The sequence below is a fragment of the Lissotriton helveticus genome, chromosome 10 (assembly GCF_964261635.1).
Source record: "Lissotriton helveticus chromosome 10, aLisHel1.1, whole genome shotgun sequence".
In the NCBI taxonomy this organism is placed as follows: domain Eukaryota; kingdom Metazoa; phylum Chordata; class Amphibia; order Caudata; family Salamandridae; genus Lissotriton; species Lissotriton helveticus.
Window position 1 is genome coordinate 104,206,398 of NC_136071.1, and position 18,439 is coordinate 104,224,836.

The following is an 18,439-nucleotide window of genomic DNA, read 5'->3' on the forward strand; positions in this document are numbered from 1 at the left end:
ATTAGTTCCCTTCCACCCCCGGGTTGAGATGGTGAAAATGGGGGTTAGAATTAGTTATTACCACTCCCAGTATTTCCCAAAAAGATCATGATGTAGACCGATCATGTAGGGTATGATTTCGAAAAAAGGGGAACACCAGGGATTGAGGGATAGAAGTCATATAAGTCCCATATAGATATTGGGCCGTCTGTCTCTTGTGGCGGCCAGGTTTTCAAGTAAGGGACAATGTTTGTGTCTCTGAATCTCACAAGTACCAGGTCCCCTGGAAGATCCTTATGAAGGGAACCCAGCCAGTCCACCCTCCTGACGCTCCTTATTGCTCCATATAGGTGACGAGGCAGTGGCCTATTTTTTGACAGCCAGAATTTGGTTTTGTTAAGTAAGTCATGTTGACTCTCCATTTTTCCAGGGGGAAGAGCAGGGACGCCAGCAAGTATGCACACGAATGGGGCTGCTTCTGGTGGTAGATGGATTGATTTAATCTTATCATGAACTGCTCTAGGTGCGGTCAACTGGGGAAAGGAGACACTTGGAGAGTGTTTGGTTACTTTTTGCCCCACTGTACTAGGGCCAGTTAGTTGTATTTGACAGCTTTTATCCCGTTTAATGCCTTCATGAGTAGGAGGTGACTTTGGACGGTTAGATGTGTCGCAGTGTTTGTCAGCCGACAAATTTGACTTGATTGCTGACTCTAATCCAGTAAGCCTATCCCCTAACATGTTAATTTTTTCCAACAGCGGGGCTATCAGAGAGCTAAGCAATTTTTCAATAAGCGGTAATATATGCGGGTGTATAAGAGGGCTTAAGGGATCTTGGGCCTCAGCAGTCGATGGAACCGTTGGAGAATTAACAATGCATGAGCCTGGAGGCGGTGTTTGAGTCCTTTTCACCGATGAAACCTGGGGGGGTGCAGTATGAGGACTACAAGTTTTATTGAGTATTGTGGGCTGCTCCGAAAGAGTGGAATTAACGGATAATATGATGTTGCTTTTGGGCGAGAGGGGGGTTTCTGATGGTGCATAGGTGGTTTGACATAAGAGGTTTAGCTCGTCTAACCATGAAAACTTTTTCCCATTTCCTGCAACGCTAGCTGGGTGATCCACTTTAGAAGTCATGATAATAAGGGAATACCAACAGATGCATGCAAAATAGTCTTTACCTTCGTGATGTAGTGTCAGGTGTGAAAACCAAAGGGGGTGGCCCGCCCCGTCCTCCTCAGGTCCTCTGAGGGCCACAGAGGGCCCGCCCTTTGCCCGAGCTTAGCCGCGGGCGCTGACCCGCGCGCGGTCCCGCGACGCGGGAGGAGTCCCCTTCTCTTATGCGCCTCCGTGCGCTGTGGCCTGACGCTGCACCCGGCGTCCCCGGGAAGAAGCAGGGGACGCTGGGAAATGTAGTTTTCCAACCGCTCCTGCGGCGCTCAAAGCGGTAGTAAATACCGCGGGTCCCGTGCCTCTGGACCTCCGCGGTGGACAGCAGCAATCCCCGGCAGTGTGGTGAGACCCCCCATTGCTTATTTATATGTATTAAGTGTTTGCAATATTTAGTCCTGCACTTCAGGTAATTTTTACACTTAGCTTTAATGCCGCTGGCTCCACTAAAGCTAGAAATATGCCTGGTGCAAGAATTTTTGATGCTCTAGGTGAAATCACATTTTGCCACTCCACCTTCTCTGGTAGTGTGATAATATCCGATGTTTCCAGAGACTAACTGGCACCTCCTTGCTTGTGGTGCCCTAAGCACTTTCTTATGACACAGTATAGTTACAGGAAAGTGACTTTTAAAATGCATTGTCTTGATGTAATACCAGGCCTGCCCTGCCAGCATTAACCCCCATATAGTGTTTTGTTATTCAACAAATCTTTTTCTAGTTACATTAGTAAATTACAAGCCCATCGGACCCTACGGATTCCTCAGCTACATCCACAGACTCTAAGTAGGCACGGGTCTAGTGGGGTGTTACATTTTTTTCTAGGATAGGCGTTTGTGGACAGTTATCTCTGAATGTGAATTTCCAATGCTTTATTATTAAAAACAAGTGTTCAAAAATCACTTAATGATAGTCGCATATACGTTTGCATACGTGTGAATGCGCAGCCATCTTGGAATGGTTTTGTTATACTTTATGGCGAAAACCATTTTAAGATGACCGCCTGCATGCATTGGCAGATATGTTCGAATTCCAAGATGAACGCTCGTGCTTCCGCATGCATGCGCACACACACGGGATCCACCTTTGAATGCTTTTTGTTATAGATAATTCAGTATAGCATTCAAATTTCTGCGATGTGTTGATTTTTTGACATGGTAAGCTAATAATAAATTGAGAAACAAGCACTGGCAAAGCCAAATGTTCTGCAGTCAAGGCCGACCTAATGGATTTAGCAGTACTTGTGTGCGAGTGACTTCAGATATAAATGAGTTACACAATGCCGAGTGACACCAAATGCTGTTGGCTGTCTCAGTCTGCATTTTTCACAGCATACTTGTGATGGAAGGGCTTTCTGCTGCAACGTAAGTGTCATGCTGGTAGGTGCCTTTAGGTGATGCACCTTGCATACACACAGGTCTCAAAATCGATCGTCAATTGCATGAAAGTGGGTTCTAAACTGATTTCAGCAAATATTGTAGATATCTCCTATGTGACAATGCACATTTTCATATATTATTTACCAACTCTTTGTTTTGTGTTTTTTGAACTTGTTAAATGATATACAAGGCTATTAAAGAGCCTACCTTATTACAACAAAGGAAGTATTTATGCACCCCTGCTGACCATATTTCTTCAGATGCATGGAATTATGAGTGCAAAAAGAAGCCTGCCTAGAGGGTACCGCTCTCTCTTGGATCTCATCTTACCGACACAAATGTTTCTTGAAATCCCAGGCACACAAACTTAACCCAACTGATTTTACAAGGAAAATCAAGCGCATATTACTAATCTGCTACCCATTGATCTCTAATCTTGTGTTCCTGAGTAGTGTGCTCCTCTCTGTATAGCTCTTCAACGACTTCTCGGAGGTATTAAGAGCTATAAAAAAAACAATTTACAATAAAAATTACGATTTCGAGTCACCTTTTGGAATAGCAAGAAACAAGTGTTGGGCCATGGATCAGGAGAGGCGGCCATCCAGTGAATTGGGCATTGGGAGATATAACTTTGGCGATGTCAGGAGGCCTCAGAGACTACAAACATGTTCATTGCAGCTTTAAGAGTGAAAGATGCATGTGCAACTGCTGAGAAGGAAATAAGAAGACACTCACTTCTGGCTTTAGAGTTGTCGAATTACTAACACATGTGTTTAGAGTTTGGAGAATCACCGAAGTTTGACTAGTCTCGTTGAGTTCGATGTTTGGCTGACCAATCACGTTGCAGATTAGACTTAGAGGGAGGCTGTGGAGAATTGAAAGAATTGGTTAGCTAGTTCTGCGATTAAAAACAAAATAAATTAAAAAAAAACTTTCTTTTGTATTTAATTATCCCTTACATAGATAATAAAATAATTTGACAAATTAGTATCAGGTGCATTTCCAACCCAAAGTCATCCTTGCGCACTCAATAGTTGCCTCTCTCGTTTAACAGTCTGTTTAACAGTTTGTTTGAAATGGGGGTCTCTAGTAGAAACCCTTCCTTCTAGTCAGGGTAAGGGAGTTAACCCTGCTCAGTGAGTGCTCACCCCCTTGGTAGCTTGGCACGAGCAGTCAGGCCTATCTCAGAGGGAATATGTAAAGCATTTGTACCAAACACACTCAGTAACACACTACAAATGGACACAACACCAGTTTTGAAAAACATAAAATTCTAAACGAAACAAGACCAAAATGACAAAATTCCAACATACAGAACTCAAGATATCACTTTATAAAGGTTTAAGCAAGTTTATCCATAGATCTCTATGAATGTGTTGATTTTAGCACAAAGTACCTTTGATGCATCAAAATCCAGAACAAAAAACAGCTGCATAGGGAGGATTTGTTGAAAAAGAACAGCGAGGTGTCAGTTCCATAGTCTCAGGGAAGTGGAGGCATTAGTTCTTCCTTGCTGCGTCAAATTATTACTGCGAGGGGAAGCGATGCATCGAATTTTGGATGCGCTGACTTAGTTCCTTACTGTGGGGCGCCACTGACAAAGACTTGGCACACAGGTGTAAAGCATGGGAAAATCCAGGCACGATGGGTCGATGTGGTGGCAAATTAGATCAAGTTCCACAGCAGCAGTCGATTCCTTCAGTCGCACAGTAGGCCCTGCGTCAAAGTCGGAGCAGGGTCTCAGACGTCGGAGATACAGTGTTCTGAACTTGGGCTGCAGCAGTTATTCCAGCCACGAACAGACACTGTGTCAATTTTTGGGCCGCACAGCAAGCTTGGGAAAGGGAAAAACAATGCTGAAGAGCAATGCGTGGGTTTTCTTCTCGCGACACAGAACAACCACCTCCAAGGGCCAAGAACTGGAATTGCGCCACTTGGCAGGTCAGAACTCCCACCAAAGGAGTTCAGTGGTGCTTCAGATGAAGTATTTGATGGTCCTGAGGCTTCCAACAAGAGACAAGCACACACAAGCCCTTAGAGGATTTTAGGAAGCAGGATTCCAGAAAGCAAAGTCCAATTCTTTCACTGCCCACAGACAGAAGCAGTAACTGCAGGCCAAACCAGCAAAGCACCACGGCAAACGGACAGTACTCCTCCTGACAGCTCTTTAGATCTTCTTCTTGACAGAGTCCTCAGTCCAGCAGTATTCTAAATATGTGGGGTCACAGGTCCAATACATATACCCCTTTTCGACTTTGTTTAGGCATACTTCAAAGAGAAGTCTTTGTTGATCCTGTCCTGTATCTAGACACACTGCAGGGAGGTGCAGACAGCATTGTGAGAGGATAGGCACATCCCAATTCAGGGGTCAGTGAAAACTCCTTCCACCACTCTAGCTCTGGAAGACCCGTCAGCCTGGTGATGGGCCATCATCATATGCAGGGCACACCTCAGCTCCCTTTGTGTGACTGTCTAGAGTGAATGCACAAACAGCCCAGTTGTTGATTCCACAGGCAGGCAGAGACACAAAATAGTAAGGTAAGAGAATGCCCCCATCCTAAAAGTGGCATTTTCAAAACACAATGTAAAAAAACAACTCCACTAAAAGGTGTATTTTTAAATTCTGAGTTCAGGGTACCTAAACTCCAAATCTGTGTCTTTTCCCAATTAAAAGTTACACTTCTAAGGTGTTACAAGGCAGCTCCAATGATAATCTATGTGAGAGGCAGTGCAAAAGTGAAAAACAAAATTAGCAACAATTCACTATCAGGACATGCAAAGCACACCAGTACATGTCCTATCTTTCAAATACACTGCACCCTGCCCATGGGGCTACCCTGGGCCTACCGTAGGAGTATCTTACATGTAGTAAAAATGGAGGTTTGAGCCTGGCAAGTGTGTGCACTTGCCAGGTCAACGTGGCAGTTTAAAACTGCACTGGCAGACACTGCAGTGGCAGGCATGAGACATGGTTACAAGGCTACTGATATGGGTGCACAATCAGTGCTGCAGGCCACTAGTAGCATGTGATTGACAGGAGCTGGATACACACAGTGCACTTTACAGGGGACCTAGCAGTAAATAAAATATACCAATCATGGATTAACCAATTATACACACAGAGCACGTGTACTTTAGCACTGATCAGCAGAGCTAGGGTGCCCAGAGTTGTGAAACCAGCAAGAACGAATTCCAGCACACAGTCAAAAATACAGGAGGTAGTGGCAAAAAGACTGGGAAAACCATGCCTAGGATGCCAGGTCTAACACAGTGTAATTAATGTATTGTGTAATACTCTGTTCTTCCCCTTCACACAAAGACATGAATATGTTGACACTCACTTCCTATGTCGTGTTAGTTCTCTGTGCATTGACTTGAAGTAGTACCTTTAATTACAATCAGGTATTAGTTTACTGCCCTCATATAGAAAGATGGTAGCTCCAATGTAGCTCCAATGAAGCACCAATTGTATATGTCACGTAGCACTAATGGAATGGAGGGCTTCCAGTGTTCGAATGTTGTGTTACAAACATATGTGTTTCGAGATTTGATATGTTAGCAGCGTAACAAGCCATAATCCCTGACAGAAAAATGCACCCTCTTCCCCTAGGTTCGGTATTAAAAGACATCCGTAAGTGGCGTACATTTGGCCCTGACCCTCGGACAGCCGAGGTCTGGTGCCACTGCACCTGCTGCATTTTCGATTGATGTGACCCTCTTTTCTGGGTTTTAACTAAACCAACATATGAGCAGTAGTGGCTAGAAGACCTTCTTGTATAAGCACATTCTTTCCGCTTTGTTCTCCTGTGCTCCCCAGGCAGCTGATTAATGTGGAGCTGGACAAGTGTGGCTGACATAGTCTGACCAGACAAAGGCATTTGAGGGAGATTCAAGCAAGCCGGGCTGAAGATGGCTGAAATGCCAGAAATCGGTCCTCGGAAGCTTGTTTCCGGTCCAGGGAAGACATGGCTTGGCAGTTCGGGCTGGACTGTTCCCATGAGGAACAGGGTCAGACTGATTTGCATATAGCCATGTCTGAACTGGGGTGGCAGAGTGGGCTAAAGAACGATGATGGATTAAACCTAGATCTGTTGACTGGGTGTGAGTGTTTGATTGGTTCAGATGCTCCGTCCATCACCACCCCCTTTTGTACCGCATATGAAAACAGGGGCACGATCAATATTTTTGTAAAGTTCCACAATTCAGATGCACTCAAAATCTGTACCTAAACTCGTGGTCTAGGTGTACTACAGCGAGCGCTTTTCAAAAACCAAATATGTTGCAGATCTGGATTTAATTTCTCTCGTTTTAATTATGCAATCATACATTTGAAAGGAATTTTAAACGAATCACTTTTGTAGTTTCCTTCATTTTTCAAGCTACACTTCGAAAAAGAAAATATGAACGAAGCCGAATGAAAATGAAAGTTTCACTTTCAGGCAGCCAGAATCTTCTGGAATCCATAGTGCTCTGTTCCAGTATGTAACCCCTCAGTTGGTTGTGCTTATTTTACCGATGATGTCGCTAAACTAGACCGTCAACAAAGAGTTAGCACTTCTGAAACTCAGTTTTGGATTTTTTGGGCCGAGGTAAAAACTATTTTCACTTGTTTTCTTCACAGTTCTTTTCCCCTCCTTTTTTTCCCAGTCACCAATTTGTTATTTATCATCAAATGCAGCTCTTGTGATGGAATAATAGCCACTGATGAAAGCCACACATTTAAAAATGTTTGCCTTCGGACAGTGACACCGTAGAAAACGGTATTACTTGATAAAACATGTAATCTAGTAGACCCAAAGAAGGAATGTAAATAACATAATTTCGAGGAGGTCTTGTTGGTCCCCAGAACTTTGGATCCCAGTTAAGAGAAGGTCAAGGATAAAATCAGAGAGTATATAGGGGAAACAACCTTTACAATGCAACTTTTACAACGCACTGCCATTACAACGAAACCTTTACAACGCAACATCCATTACATCACATGCCATTACAACACAACCATTACAACGCATGACACTACAACGCATGACACTACAACGCATGTCATTACAACGCAGTCATTACAACGCATACCATTACAATGCATACCATTACCATCCAACACTTACCCTACTGTTGTACACCCTGGAGTTAGAATAGTAACTTTTATCCCTACACTACCCAACACTTACCCTACTGTTGCACCCCCTGGAGTTAGAATAGTAATTTTTACCCCTACACTATCCAATACTTACCATAAATGCAATGTAATGGTATGCGTTGTAATGGTATGCGTTGTAAAGGTAGTATGTGTTGTAATGGAATGCGTTGTAAAGGTAGTTTTTAAAAATCCGTTGTAATGGCATGCGTTGTAATGGATAGCTTTGTAATGGATGTTGCGTTGTAAAAAATGCGTTGTAAAGGTATGCATTGTAAAAGTATGCATAAAAGTTGTGCGTTGTAACGTCATACAACCGTATATAGCATTATTACCACTTCCAGTGCCAGTTCCGTCTTGATTCTGAGACATAGATGCACTGCGACGTCTAGGCAGATTTGCCCAATGGCTTCAGCATCAAGGATTCTTTCAGAGACGCAGCATATGGCGACTGAAGGTCTTCTCCTCTAGGACCATCCTTATGAATCATGATGCTCCTAGAGCAGGAGGTTACATTGTGTCGAGTTCCAGCTGCCTCTTGACCTTTGTCCCTTAAAGGCTCAGTTCAACTAAGTCACCAGCTCAGACTAGAAGCAAGGAAGTCTAGTAATGAAGAAGGAACATGGTATACAGGAGAGACCAAACTTCTCCAAGGTCGGAAAACACTCTTCGTAGCCCTTGGATGGCTTTACTTTTACCAAGGGAGCACTGGTCAAGCCAGGATGTATAAAAATGCTACACTCTCCTCCTTTTCTTTTCAATTAAAAGCTCTTTTGTTTGGGGATTGAATTAATTTCATAGATATCACAAGGTTATAACAAAGGCAATGGGAAGGTCAATAGGGAGTCTATGCACTTATAAATTCTGAAGTGCAGAGACCCTTGTCACCCTCTTGTGCCTTTGGTCATGGTCTTCAATGGCCTACTGTGCAAAGCATTCAGCCGCTGCTTTAGCATCACAACAAGGCATGAGAGGAATATATAGACCTCCTAATAAAGTCCTCTTTTTCGGGAGCTGGACACTTGTCTGATTTACTATTTGATATTGTGTGGCAGTTAGGAAGGGTTTATCCTCTCATTTATCCAAAGTTACTGTTAACTTGAAGAAAGCGGTTGCATTGAGGCAACCGGAAGACAAATTTGTGGAGCTTCTCCCACTATCATGAGGCTAGCGTCAGTTCTTACACTTATATGGAGATATGCTCTGTTACTCAGGGAATCTGTGGAGCTTATGGCAGATCTTCTTTCCAGAGGTAGGATCGAGAACGTCATAAACGTCTTCGAAAAGGATGTCTGCTATTTATTCCGTGGATTCGCTTTCAATTGTTATTGACATGGATTTTCCACTCAGAACTCTAGTTTATTGTCTTAGAAGCAACGCAGCCATAGCTGTTCTTCTCATTAAAACTTCAGCTGGTGAGATTTTTAAAGCTGCCATTTGTAAACATATCCATACGGGTTTTGACAATGACATGATGGCGCATGCTCAAAAGAGGTGCACTTCTCCCTGTCCTCTTCAGTCAGTATTATCAGGTTTGCTTTCTTCATCATCCTTGATTACCTGCCTGTTCCATTTACCTTCCTGCAGCATGAGCTGCTCATGAATAGCAACGAAAATGCTTATCGCGAGAAAGTTACATTATTGCATTGCAATCCTACTTCTCCATTATTGAAACTTAAAATGTTAGCTTTGTTTTATAAACAGATGGGTAGGAAACTCCAGGAAAATAAACTGGGATATTCCTCTTTACGACAGCCAGGCTAATTCTTCATCCCACAATGCAATTCAGTGGCATTACACTCTGTTCATTTTCCACTGTGTGACCAGACATCAGTGTACAGTAGGTTTTGCCTTTCAGCTACTTCGATTTTAACAATTTGCTTTTTTAAGCTCTTCTTTTTTTTACTTAACATCGCTTTAGGGTCTCCTGCCCATGAGATTTTTTAGAGCTTGCCTACGCAGTGCGCATGTGCTGCATAGGGGACCTCTTGTAAGCAATTCGCTTTTTTGGTGAAAAACGTGCAGGCGTTGCATTGCTTTCAATAGCAACGCATGCACATATGGCGATTCCCTTGTGGGAGCGAGCTTTGGATGGTGCCCCTGCTCGCTCCCGCAAGGGAAACGCTCTGTGTGACTTGAGGCTCTGCGCCAACTCACGGAGGTGGTGCATGCTGCACTGACATTGCTTTTTATAACGGTCTGCATGTACTGGCAGGGTCGTTCGGCAGGCAGCGTGCTTGGCTGAGATGGAGCGAATTCACTTGGTGCCTCAGTGTTGTTCTGTAGGCAGCATGCTTGGCCGGGTGGGCTGGTATAATTTCACTTGGTGTCTCGGTGTGTTCAGCTGGCAGCGTGCCTTGTCGGGTGGGTTGGAGTCATCATTTCACTTTGTGTCTCTGGGTTTTAGTCAGGCAGCATGTTGAGGGGGTGAGTTGGGGTGATTTCACTTTGTGTCTCAGGTTGTTCAACAGTCAGCGTGGTTGTCAAGGTGGGTTGGAGTGTTTTCAATTTGTGTCTCAGGGATGCTCAGCAGGCAGTGTGATTGTCCAGGTGGGGTGGAGTGATTTCACATTGTGTTCAGTAGTCAGCATGCTTATTTGTGGGGAGGGGATTGGAGTTATTTCACTTAGTGTATCGGGTTGTTCAACAGGCAGCGTTCTTGGCCGGGTGAGTTTGAGTGATTTACTTTGTGTTTCGGGTTGTTAAGCAGTCAGCATGCTTGTTCGTGGGGGTGGGGGGAGCCCAGTATTAGAGTCATTTCTCTTATTGTCTCGGGGGTGTTCAGCAGCTAGCGTGCTTGGCCCGGGTGGGTGGTAGTGATTTCACTTGGTGTTTCGGTGTGTTCAGCAGGGAGCGTGCTTGGCCGGGGGGGTTGTAGTCATTTCACTTGGTGCTTTTGAAGATATGGTTTGCAGCTGTCAGTGCCTAATTCCGCTGTGTTGAAGCGGTCCATTATCTGCTTCGCTGCATCCACAGTGTAATCTTTCGCAGTGTGCTTCTCTGTGGTTTGATGGTCTCTGCTGTGTCTGCACTCATTCTGTTGCAAAGTTAGGTCTAACCTTTGGGACCTTATAGGTGTTTAGCCATGCAACAGTTGATGTTATTGCACCAAGGATATTGTGCTGCATAACTAAATACTTCTTCTGCCCCAAAGGTGAGACCTATTGACTATGCCAATGCTTGTTTGTGAATGTAATGGTGATTTTGAGAATTCATCCTTCCTCAGTGACAGTCCTGTTAACTACCCCATTTTCAGACAAAAGTGATAACTAAATTCTTTTAGTGTCATAGGGGAGCTTACTTTCAGGATCTGCAAAACCATAATCTGTGACCTGACGAATGTATTAGACTCACTATAAACCATCTGAAGTTGGAATCATTCCTTTGGCGTCTCCATAGAAAATATGCCCCCACTTGATGACAACGCAGCAGCCATGTTCCATTTGAACAAAAAAGGAGGGATATGATTTAATTTCCTTTGCCAGTTAGCAGTTCAGCTGTGGAACTTGATGCCCTCGAAACAACCTCTTTCTAATGACATTCCAGCCCGGTGGACACTCCAAGCAGATTATAATATCATCCTATCCTCCTTATAAATTGCAAGTGAATCAATAAATCAATTTCCTCGTACATATCGTTATGCACCCGACATCTATCACCAGTTCCTGGAGTTGACCAAAGATCCTTTTGTATTAAACCTTGTGTAGACATTCCTTTTTGTGCTTCTCCTCCAGCTCTAACTAAATAGGATTTTCTGGAAGTTTAGAATTTCTAACAAATTGGCAGTACTCCTTGAAGCCCTTTTGTGCGCTTTGCAAATATAGATCTAGATGTCCTGGTTTAGCAAAAGGGAATTATTCTCCTTCTAGCTGAATTTGAAAACTTAGTTCAGGGGAAACTATCTTATGAAGCTGTAGATTTCTCGGAAACAATTATTGTGGCTATGTAAGTGGTGCCAGTAAGGGCAACTCTAGGCATTGTTGCAAGAGAAAATAACTACACTTTTGGCACCAAGTAATAGAATATTTTATGAAGACATTTCATGTCCTTACTGAGGTGCAGTCAACTGGCAAATGTTTGTGGAGGAGTGAGAACAAGAGCTTAGAGTGCCATAATTACCATGATGAACTTTCCTAGTTCTGCTCTAAGGACGTAGTTCCAGTAGCTCAAAAGTATATGTTAAAGCATTACCACTGGATTTCTAATAATGAATGTCTGACCGCAGAATCATTTGGCAGAGAGAAAAGGCGGGTGTATAGGACATTTACTATCCAAATATTGTCCTAGGGATTTGGATTAGCATTGTGTATGATACATTTTTAAATTTTTACCACTGTTATTGTTTAATATGCAATAATCCATGCAGTGCAGTTAGTGGTGATGTCGATATTTTGAAACATAATGAAGATATAGCTTGCTTAGTGAAGCTAGATCAATAATAATCTAGATGTTTGTTTTGGCTAAAGATGTATGTTATACTATCCTATGTATTGCATTTCCTATTCAGTAGATTTAATGTTGACAGTAGTCATCCTCCGGCTAGCTATTCGATTTTCTGCACAGCACTGAAAAAACAAGACATAGAAGGGTCTGTGAAGAGTCTGTCTTAAGAGAGACTCTCGGGTCAAACAAAGTGAATGATGTGCAAGTATGTATGAATCTGTGAGATAGTCAGATTGAATGCAGACAGTTGAAGTTTCTAATACATGCATCTGATAGTCATATGAAGTAGTAACATTTAATATTATTTTTTAAAGCATTGGCAAGATCCCTCAGGTACGTCACAATGAGGTATGGGACAATCCTCAACTTTAATTTTGCCAATGCTACTAATTTCGAGAAAATCTTACTACTTAGCAATTAGTAAATCTTGACATAAAATTTTTTTTTAAAAAGAAAAGAAAAAAAAAGCTACCTGTTCAGGGTAATGGGCATGGATGGATCATTTGACACTATCACGCTTGCAATGAGTTCCTTCACATCTTCTTTCAGGTTCAGCCTTCCCATAAGTTCCAAGTTATTGGTGTCCAAGAAGAATGCTTTAAGCTGTAATACAGACAAATAAAAGAAAATAATGAGATTGGCCAAAGGTGGTATCACTAGAGCTCAACGGAACCTAAGGCAAACTGTCTAAATTAATAATATAAGTATAGATTCTAAAACAGAAAGGGAATAGCATGGGATATTGCAGTAGTTTTATTGAATATGACAGTGATTTTCATCTGCTTCCTGTTTAGTATAAAGTTGATGACAATGAAATTAGAACACATTGAATTCTGACAGATTGTTCAATTGTTATTGTGAGGATGGTTGGTTGTCTTAGTCCATGCCCAGGGCCCCTTTTGATAGCCCTCCCCCCTCAGGAATCAACCAAAATGTACACCTTCTTACATTCCAAACTTTGGTGAAAATCGTCCTTTTGTAAAATACCATCCTTCTTACATCAACTATATATAGCAAACAGCATCAAAAACCAAACTCAATCTCACTCAACATTACTCTAACTCGCTTGTCTTCCAGCATACTCTTGATCTCAGTGGCTCCTTTACCCAGATTACATCAAAGTGGACTTGGTACTGAGAAGGACTGTATCAAACTCACTTTTAAAGCCTATGATCCTTTATTAAAAGCTCAATCAAACTCGTCTAACCAAATATTTGTGCATTGACTCGATAGATCTGCAAGAATTGCTGTTGTCCAATGTTTTTGCAGCTCATTGCATAGTATTCTATTTTATGCACCTATTCTTAATGCAGTATTGTTGTATAGCATGGTATAATCCTAATGTATGAGCTACGTTGTAGCACAGAATCAAATAAATTACCTGTTTTGAGAAAACCAATGTTTGTATTACATTTGAAGAAAGCTGGAGCCCGCTTCATCAGCATCAAGAAAGAGGGTAAGAATTTAATGAAGATATAGTCGGACATTGTTAGAAATCAGGTTTCTCGTTGGCAGTGGTTTGTACACTGTCCAAGTAGGGATCCTCACTATAATCAGAGTAAAGGGGTCACACCACCAAGATAACCCCTGCTCACCCCCTTGGTAGCTTTGCACGAGCAGCCAGGCTTATCTCAGAGGCAATGTGTAAAGCATTTGTACATACACACAGTAACACTGTGAAAACACTACAAAAGGAGTTCTCACCAGTTTAGAAAAATAGCCAATATTTATCTGACTAAAACAAGACATAAATGACAAAAATCTAACATACACAAGTCAAAATATCACTTAAAAAAGATTAAGCAAGTTTAGTGCATAGAAATCAATGGATGCATTACATTTTAGCACAAAGTACCTCAGACGCATCAAAAATCAAAGATGGCGCAAGGTGCTGGGGAGTTGAGGTGCAGTAAAAGTAAAGTGATGCATCAGTTCCTTACTACACAGGTGAGGTGACGTGTCGGTTCCACACTGACAGAGGAGGTGATGCGTTGGTTCCTTACTGGAAGGGGGGGTGATGCAGCGGCTTTGGGAAACGCAGCCCCGGTTCCTTACTGCAGTGCTCTGTTGATGAAGAATGGGCATCACAGGACGATGCATCTAAAATCCAGACAGTGATGCAGGTGCTGCGTCGATTTCACAGCTTCAAAACAGCCACTGCATCGATTCTTAGCTACAACCAGGTGCCGAATTGGACCGGGTGCCACGGACGTCGGCGACTTGGTGCTTGGGACTCATGCAGCAGCATTTATTGTGACACCCTGCAATGGCGAGTTGGGGTCTGCAGTGAAAGCCATGGTCGATGCACCGATCGAGAACCACGCTTTAGGGCAGACAACGATGATGCATCGATCTTGTGCAGCGATGCATTGAGGAAGGTGCACAGACTGAATATCGAGTTTTAACTATCGACAGACACAAATATCGAGTTGGAAATATTTGATGCAGAAATATCGACAGCAAGAATATCGTGGTCAAGAATATCAACTTTAAGGTAAGAAATACAGTTTTTTTTAAATATCGAAGTTAGTAATATCGTTTGCAAAAATATAGTTGTTTAAAATATCAATTTTTAAATTAGTGTTATGTATTTTGAAAGTATGTGATCTATTTTTTGTATGAGTATTGCTTTTGTTTTTTAATATGTGTTAAATTTTTAGTAGGGATTAACTTTACGTTAATTAAATGTAGTTTTTTTTAGTTCTGTAGTGGTTTGTGGGTTTAAAGGGTAAATTAATGTATTAATAATTAATTATGAATTGCTTGTTAATTTTTATTAATTAATTGGAAATTAAGTAAATTGTGTTATATCTTTAGGAGCAGGTTGTGGGTTTATAGGGGAATAGGGTGGGAAGTAATTTAATTATAAAAAACGATGTCATATTTTTTTATCTATTAGTATTTATTTAATTTAGATGTTATAGTAATATTTGTGGCTATTAATTTATTATTAAATAATTATTAATTGGTTGTAAAATATTATTTATTAATTGCTAATCATGTTAATGGTGTCATTTTTGTAGGAGAGCATTGTGAGTTTATAGGGGAATGGGGTGGGAAGTAATTTAATTTAAATAACTAATAATATTTTTATATAATAATATTTACTAATTTATAGTGTTGATTGTGGGAATTCATTTATTCATACTTATTTATCAATTGTTTAAGTAATAATAATTAATGAATTGGTAATTAATTATGTTAAAATTGTCATTTTTTAGCAATGGGTGGTAAGGTTTATAGGGGAATAGGGTGGGAAGTAATTTAATTATAAAAAGTGATGTCATATTTTTTATCTATTAGTATTTATTTAATTTAGATGTTATAGTAATATTTGTGGCTATTAATTTATTATTAAATAATTATTAATTGGTTGTTAAATATTATTAATTAATTGCTAATCATGTTAATGGGGTCATTTTTGTAGGAGAACATTGTGGGTTTATAGGGGAATGGGGTGGGAAGTAATTTAATTAAAATAACTAATAATATTTTTATATATTAATATTTACTAATTTATAGTGTTGATTGTGGGAATTAATTAATTCATACTTATTTATCAATTGTTTAAGTAATAATAATTAATTAATTAATTGATAATTAATTATGTTAAAATTGTCATTTTTTAGCAATGGGTGTTAAGGTGTATAGGGGAATAGGGTGGGAAGTAATTTATTTCAAATTAATTAATAATTAATTGTTAATTAATAGTAATTAAAAATTAAAGATGCCTAGTGTGTTATTAATTTGAAATGTGAGTTGTGGGGTTTATAGTGGTAAAGGGTGGGAAGTAAATTCATTTTAATATATTAATAAGTTGCCATTAACTGGTAATAAATAATGTAATAATGAAAAATTAGTAAGGGAAATTGTGTAATGATTTTTAGGTGTGTGTTGTGGTGTTTATTTGGGTAGAGGGTGGAAAGTATTTTAGGTTTTGTTAATTAATAATTAGTTGCTCGTTATTATTCATTCATTAAATGATAAATATTTATGGTAATTGTTTACTTTTATTTTGTGTGCGGATTTTTTTATAGGGGTAATATTTGCTGAGTAAGTACATGTTGAAATGTTTTAAATTGTTTTTATTTGATAATAAATTATGTTAATTATGGAAGTAAACTTTTTTTTAAATTTAGATGTGTGTTGTGAATTGTGTGGTGTTTTAGGGTAGGAAATAACAAAAATATAAATATTATGTAACATTTAATGTTTTTGATTAAAATTAATTTCTATTAGATATAGTTATTTGTAAATATGTTAAACATTTTTATAAAACAATGTTGGCAATTTTTTGATTTTTTAAATGTTATATTATGTTTCTATTTTTAGTAATTTTTAACATTTTAATATGTATTTTCTTTTTTTGTTTTTAATTTTTTTTGCATTGTAGTTGATATTTATATATTGTTTTAATTGGGAACATTAATTTTTAACCCTCTGGAACCCAAAACCTTCCCTGTTGTTGCTCTCACTGGTGTGGGAATATTAATTTTTACCCCTTCGCTATCCAACACTTTGCCTACTGTTGCACCAACTGGAGTGGGAATGGTAATTTTTACCCCTACGCTATCCAACATTGGGCCCCATTAGTAAGTCCGCCCGCCATACTCTCGGGTAACGGAACCTCCCGCTGAGGGTGCAGCTGTCCCGCACTCCCGATTAGAATTCGCCCGCATGGAGCATCTGCAACATTGCTGCGTGCGGTGCAGAGAGCACCGCCCGCCGCAATGCCACAGAGGCAGGTTGTGCATTTCAATGCACAATGTGACAGGCACTGTGCGGTGCCTGCCACATTGTGCATTGAAAGGCAGGTGGTTACCATAGGCACCCCTCATGTGCACCCTCACCCACCCGGAGTCCCTGGGGGCCTGCAATGGGTCCCGCAGGCAAACTCTGCATGCTATTCTGTGGCGGCAATGCCGCCACGGAAAGGCATGTACACGGCCACATTGTAATATGGCTGGTGGTGTCACCATATTAAAGCCTTTTCCGCCTGGTCGACTTGACAACCGGGTGGAAAAGCGGCAGACGGTTTTTCCGTCCGCAGCAGACCCCCAGCCATTGTAATATGGCGAGGGGGTCTTTACTGCAAGGATGGTGGGCGGATAGCCCCTGCCGGGCCGGTGGTGACTACCGCCGGCCCGGCGGGGATGATCTGACCGCCATCCTAATGGGGCCCATTGTCTCTACTGTTGCACTCACTGGAGTGGGAATAGTAATTTTTACTGATCCGCTAGCCAACACGTTCCCTACTGTTGCATTCACTGGAGTGGGAATAGTAAATGTTTCCCCCCCGCTATCCAACACTTTCCCTACTGTTGCACTCACTGGAGTGGGAATAATAATTTTTACTCCTCCGCTATCCAACACTTTCCCTACTGTTGCACTCATTGGAGTGGGAATAGTAATTTTTACTGATCTGCTATCTAACACTTTCCATACTGTTGCACTCACTGGAGTGGGAATAGTAAATTTTACCCCTCTGCTATCCAACACTTTCCCTACTGTTTCACTAACTGGAGTGGAAATAGTTATTTTTACCCCTCCGCTAACCAACACTTTCCCTACTTTTGCAGTAATTGGAGTGGAATAGTAATTTTTACCCCTACACTATCCAACACTTTCCCTACTGTTGCACTCACTGAAGTGGTCATAGTAATGTTTACCCCTATGCTATCCAACACTTTCCCTACTGTTGCACTCAATGGACTGCAAAATCTAACTTTAAAAATTATTAAATATTTAATGTTTTAATTAATAATAGTATGTTTTTTAAATTAGATTTCATGTTATAGATGTATGTATATGCATATATATTTATTTTTACATATTTATATATTGATAACATTTTAAAATAAATTAAAATGATTCGTTTATTAATTGTCTTAAAGTAAATATATAGTTATATATTGCATTTTATATATGTATGTTTACACTTTTTTAATTAAATGTACTTATTATATGTGCTATAATGTATATATATATATAAAAAATATTTTTTACATCGATATTTTTTGTACTTCACATTATAAAGATAGGATGTTGATATGTTTGACATCGACATCGACATCGATAATTATGTGTCGATATTAGTGTATGGGGATATTTTGGTAATCAATATTATGTCAGTGATTCATTGAGGAAACGGGCGCTGAGATTGAATGGGTGTTTTTTTTTCTTTTTAAGATCACCAGTTAACACGTTCAAGGGCCCAGGAACTGGATTTGGCACCACTTAGTAAATCAGGACTCTCAGCAGAAGAGCCCAGGCACTAGAAGGTGAAGTCTTTGATGGCTCTGAGACTTCTTAACAGGATGGAAGCATGCACAA

The 18,439-nt window shown here is 40.6% G+C and overlaps 1 protein-coding gene across 1 annotated transcript in view; it reads right to left on the reverse strand.

The window, feature by feature from the left end:
• Positions 1-18,439, reverse strand: part of LOC144783948 (uncharacterized) — a 376,042-nt gene that overhangs the window by 143,267 nt on the left and 214,336 nt on the right. The window contains exons 33-34 of the mRNA XM_078662677.1: positions 12,579-12,709; positions 3,262-3,391 (exon numbers count right to left, since the gene is read on the reverse strand). Of these exons, the coding sequence (XP_078518803.1) occupies positions 3,262-3,391; positions 12,579-12,709 (261 nt within the window). The remainder of the gene's footprint in view (positions 1-3,261; positions 3,392-12,578; positions 12,710-18,439) is intronic.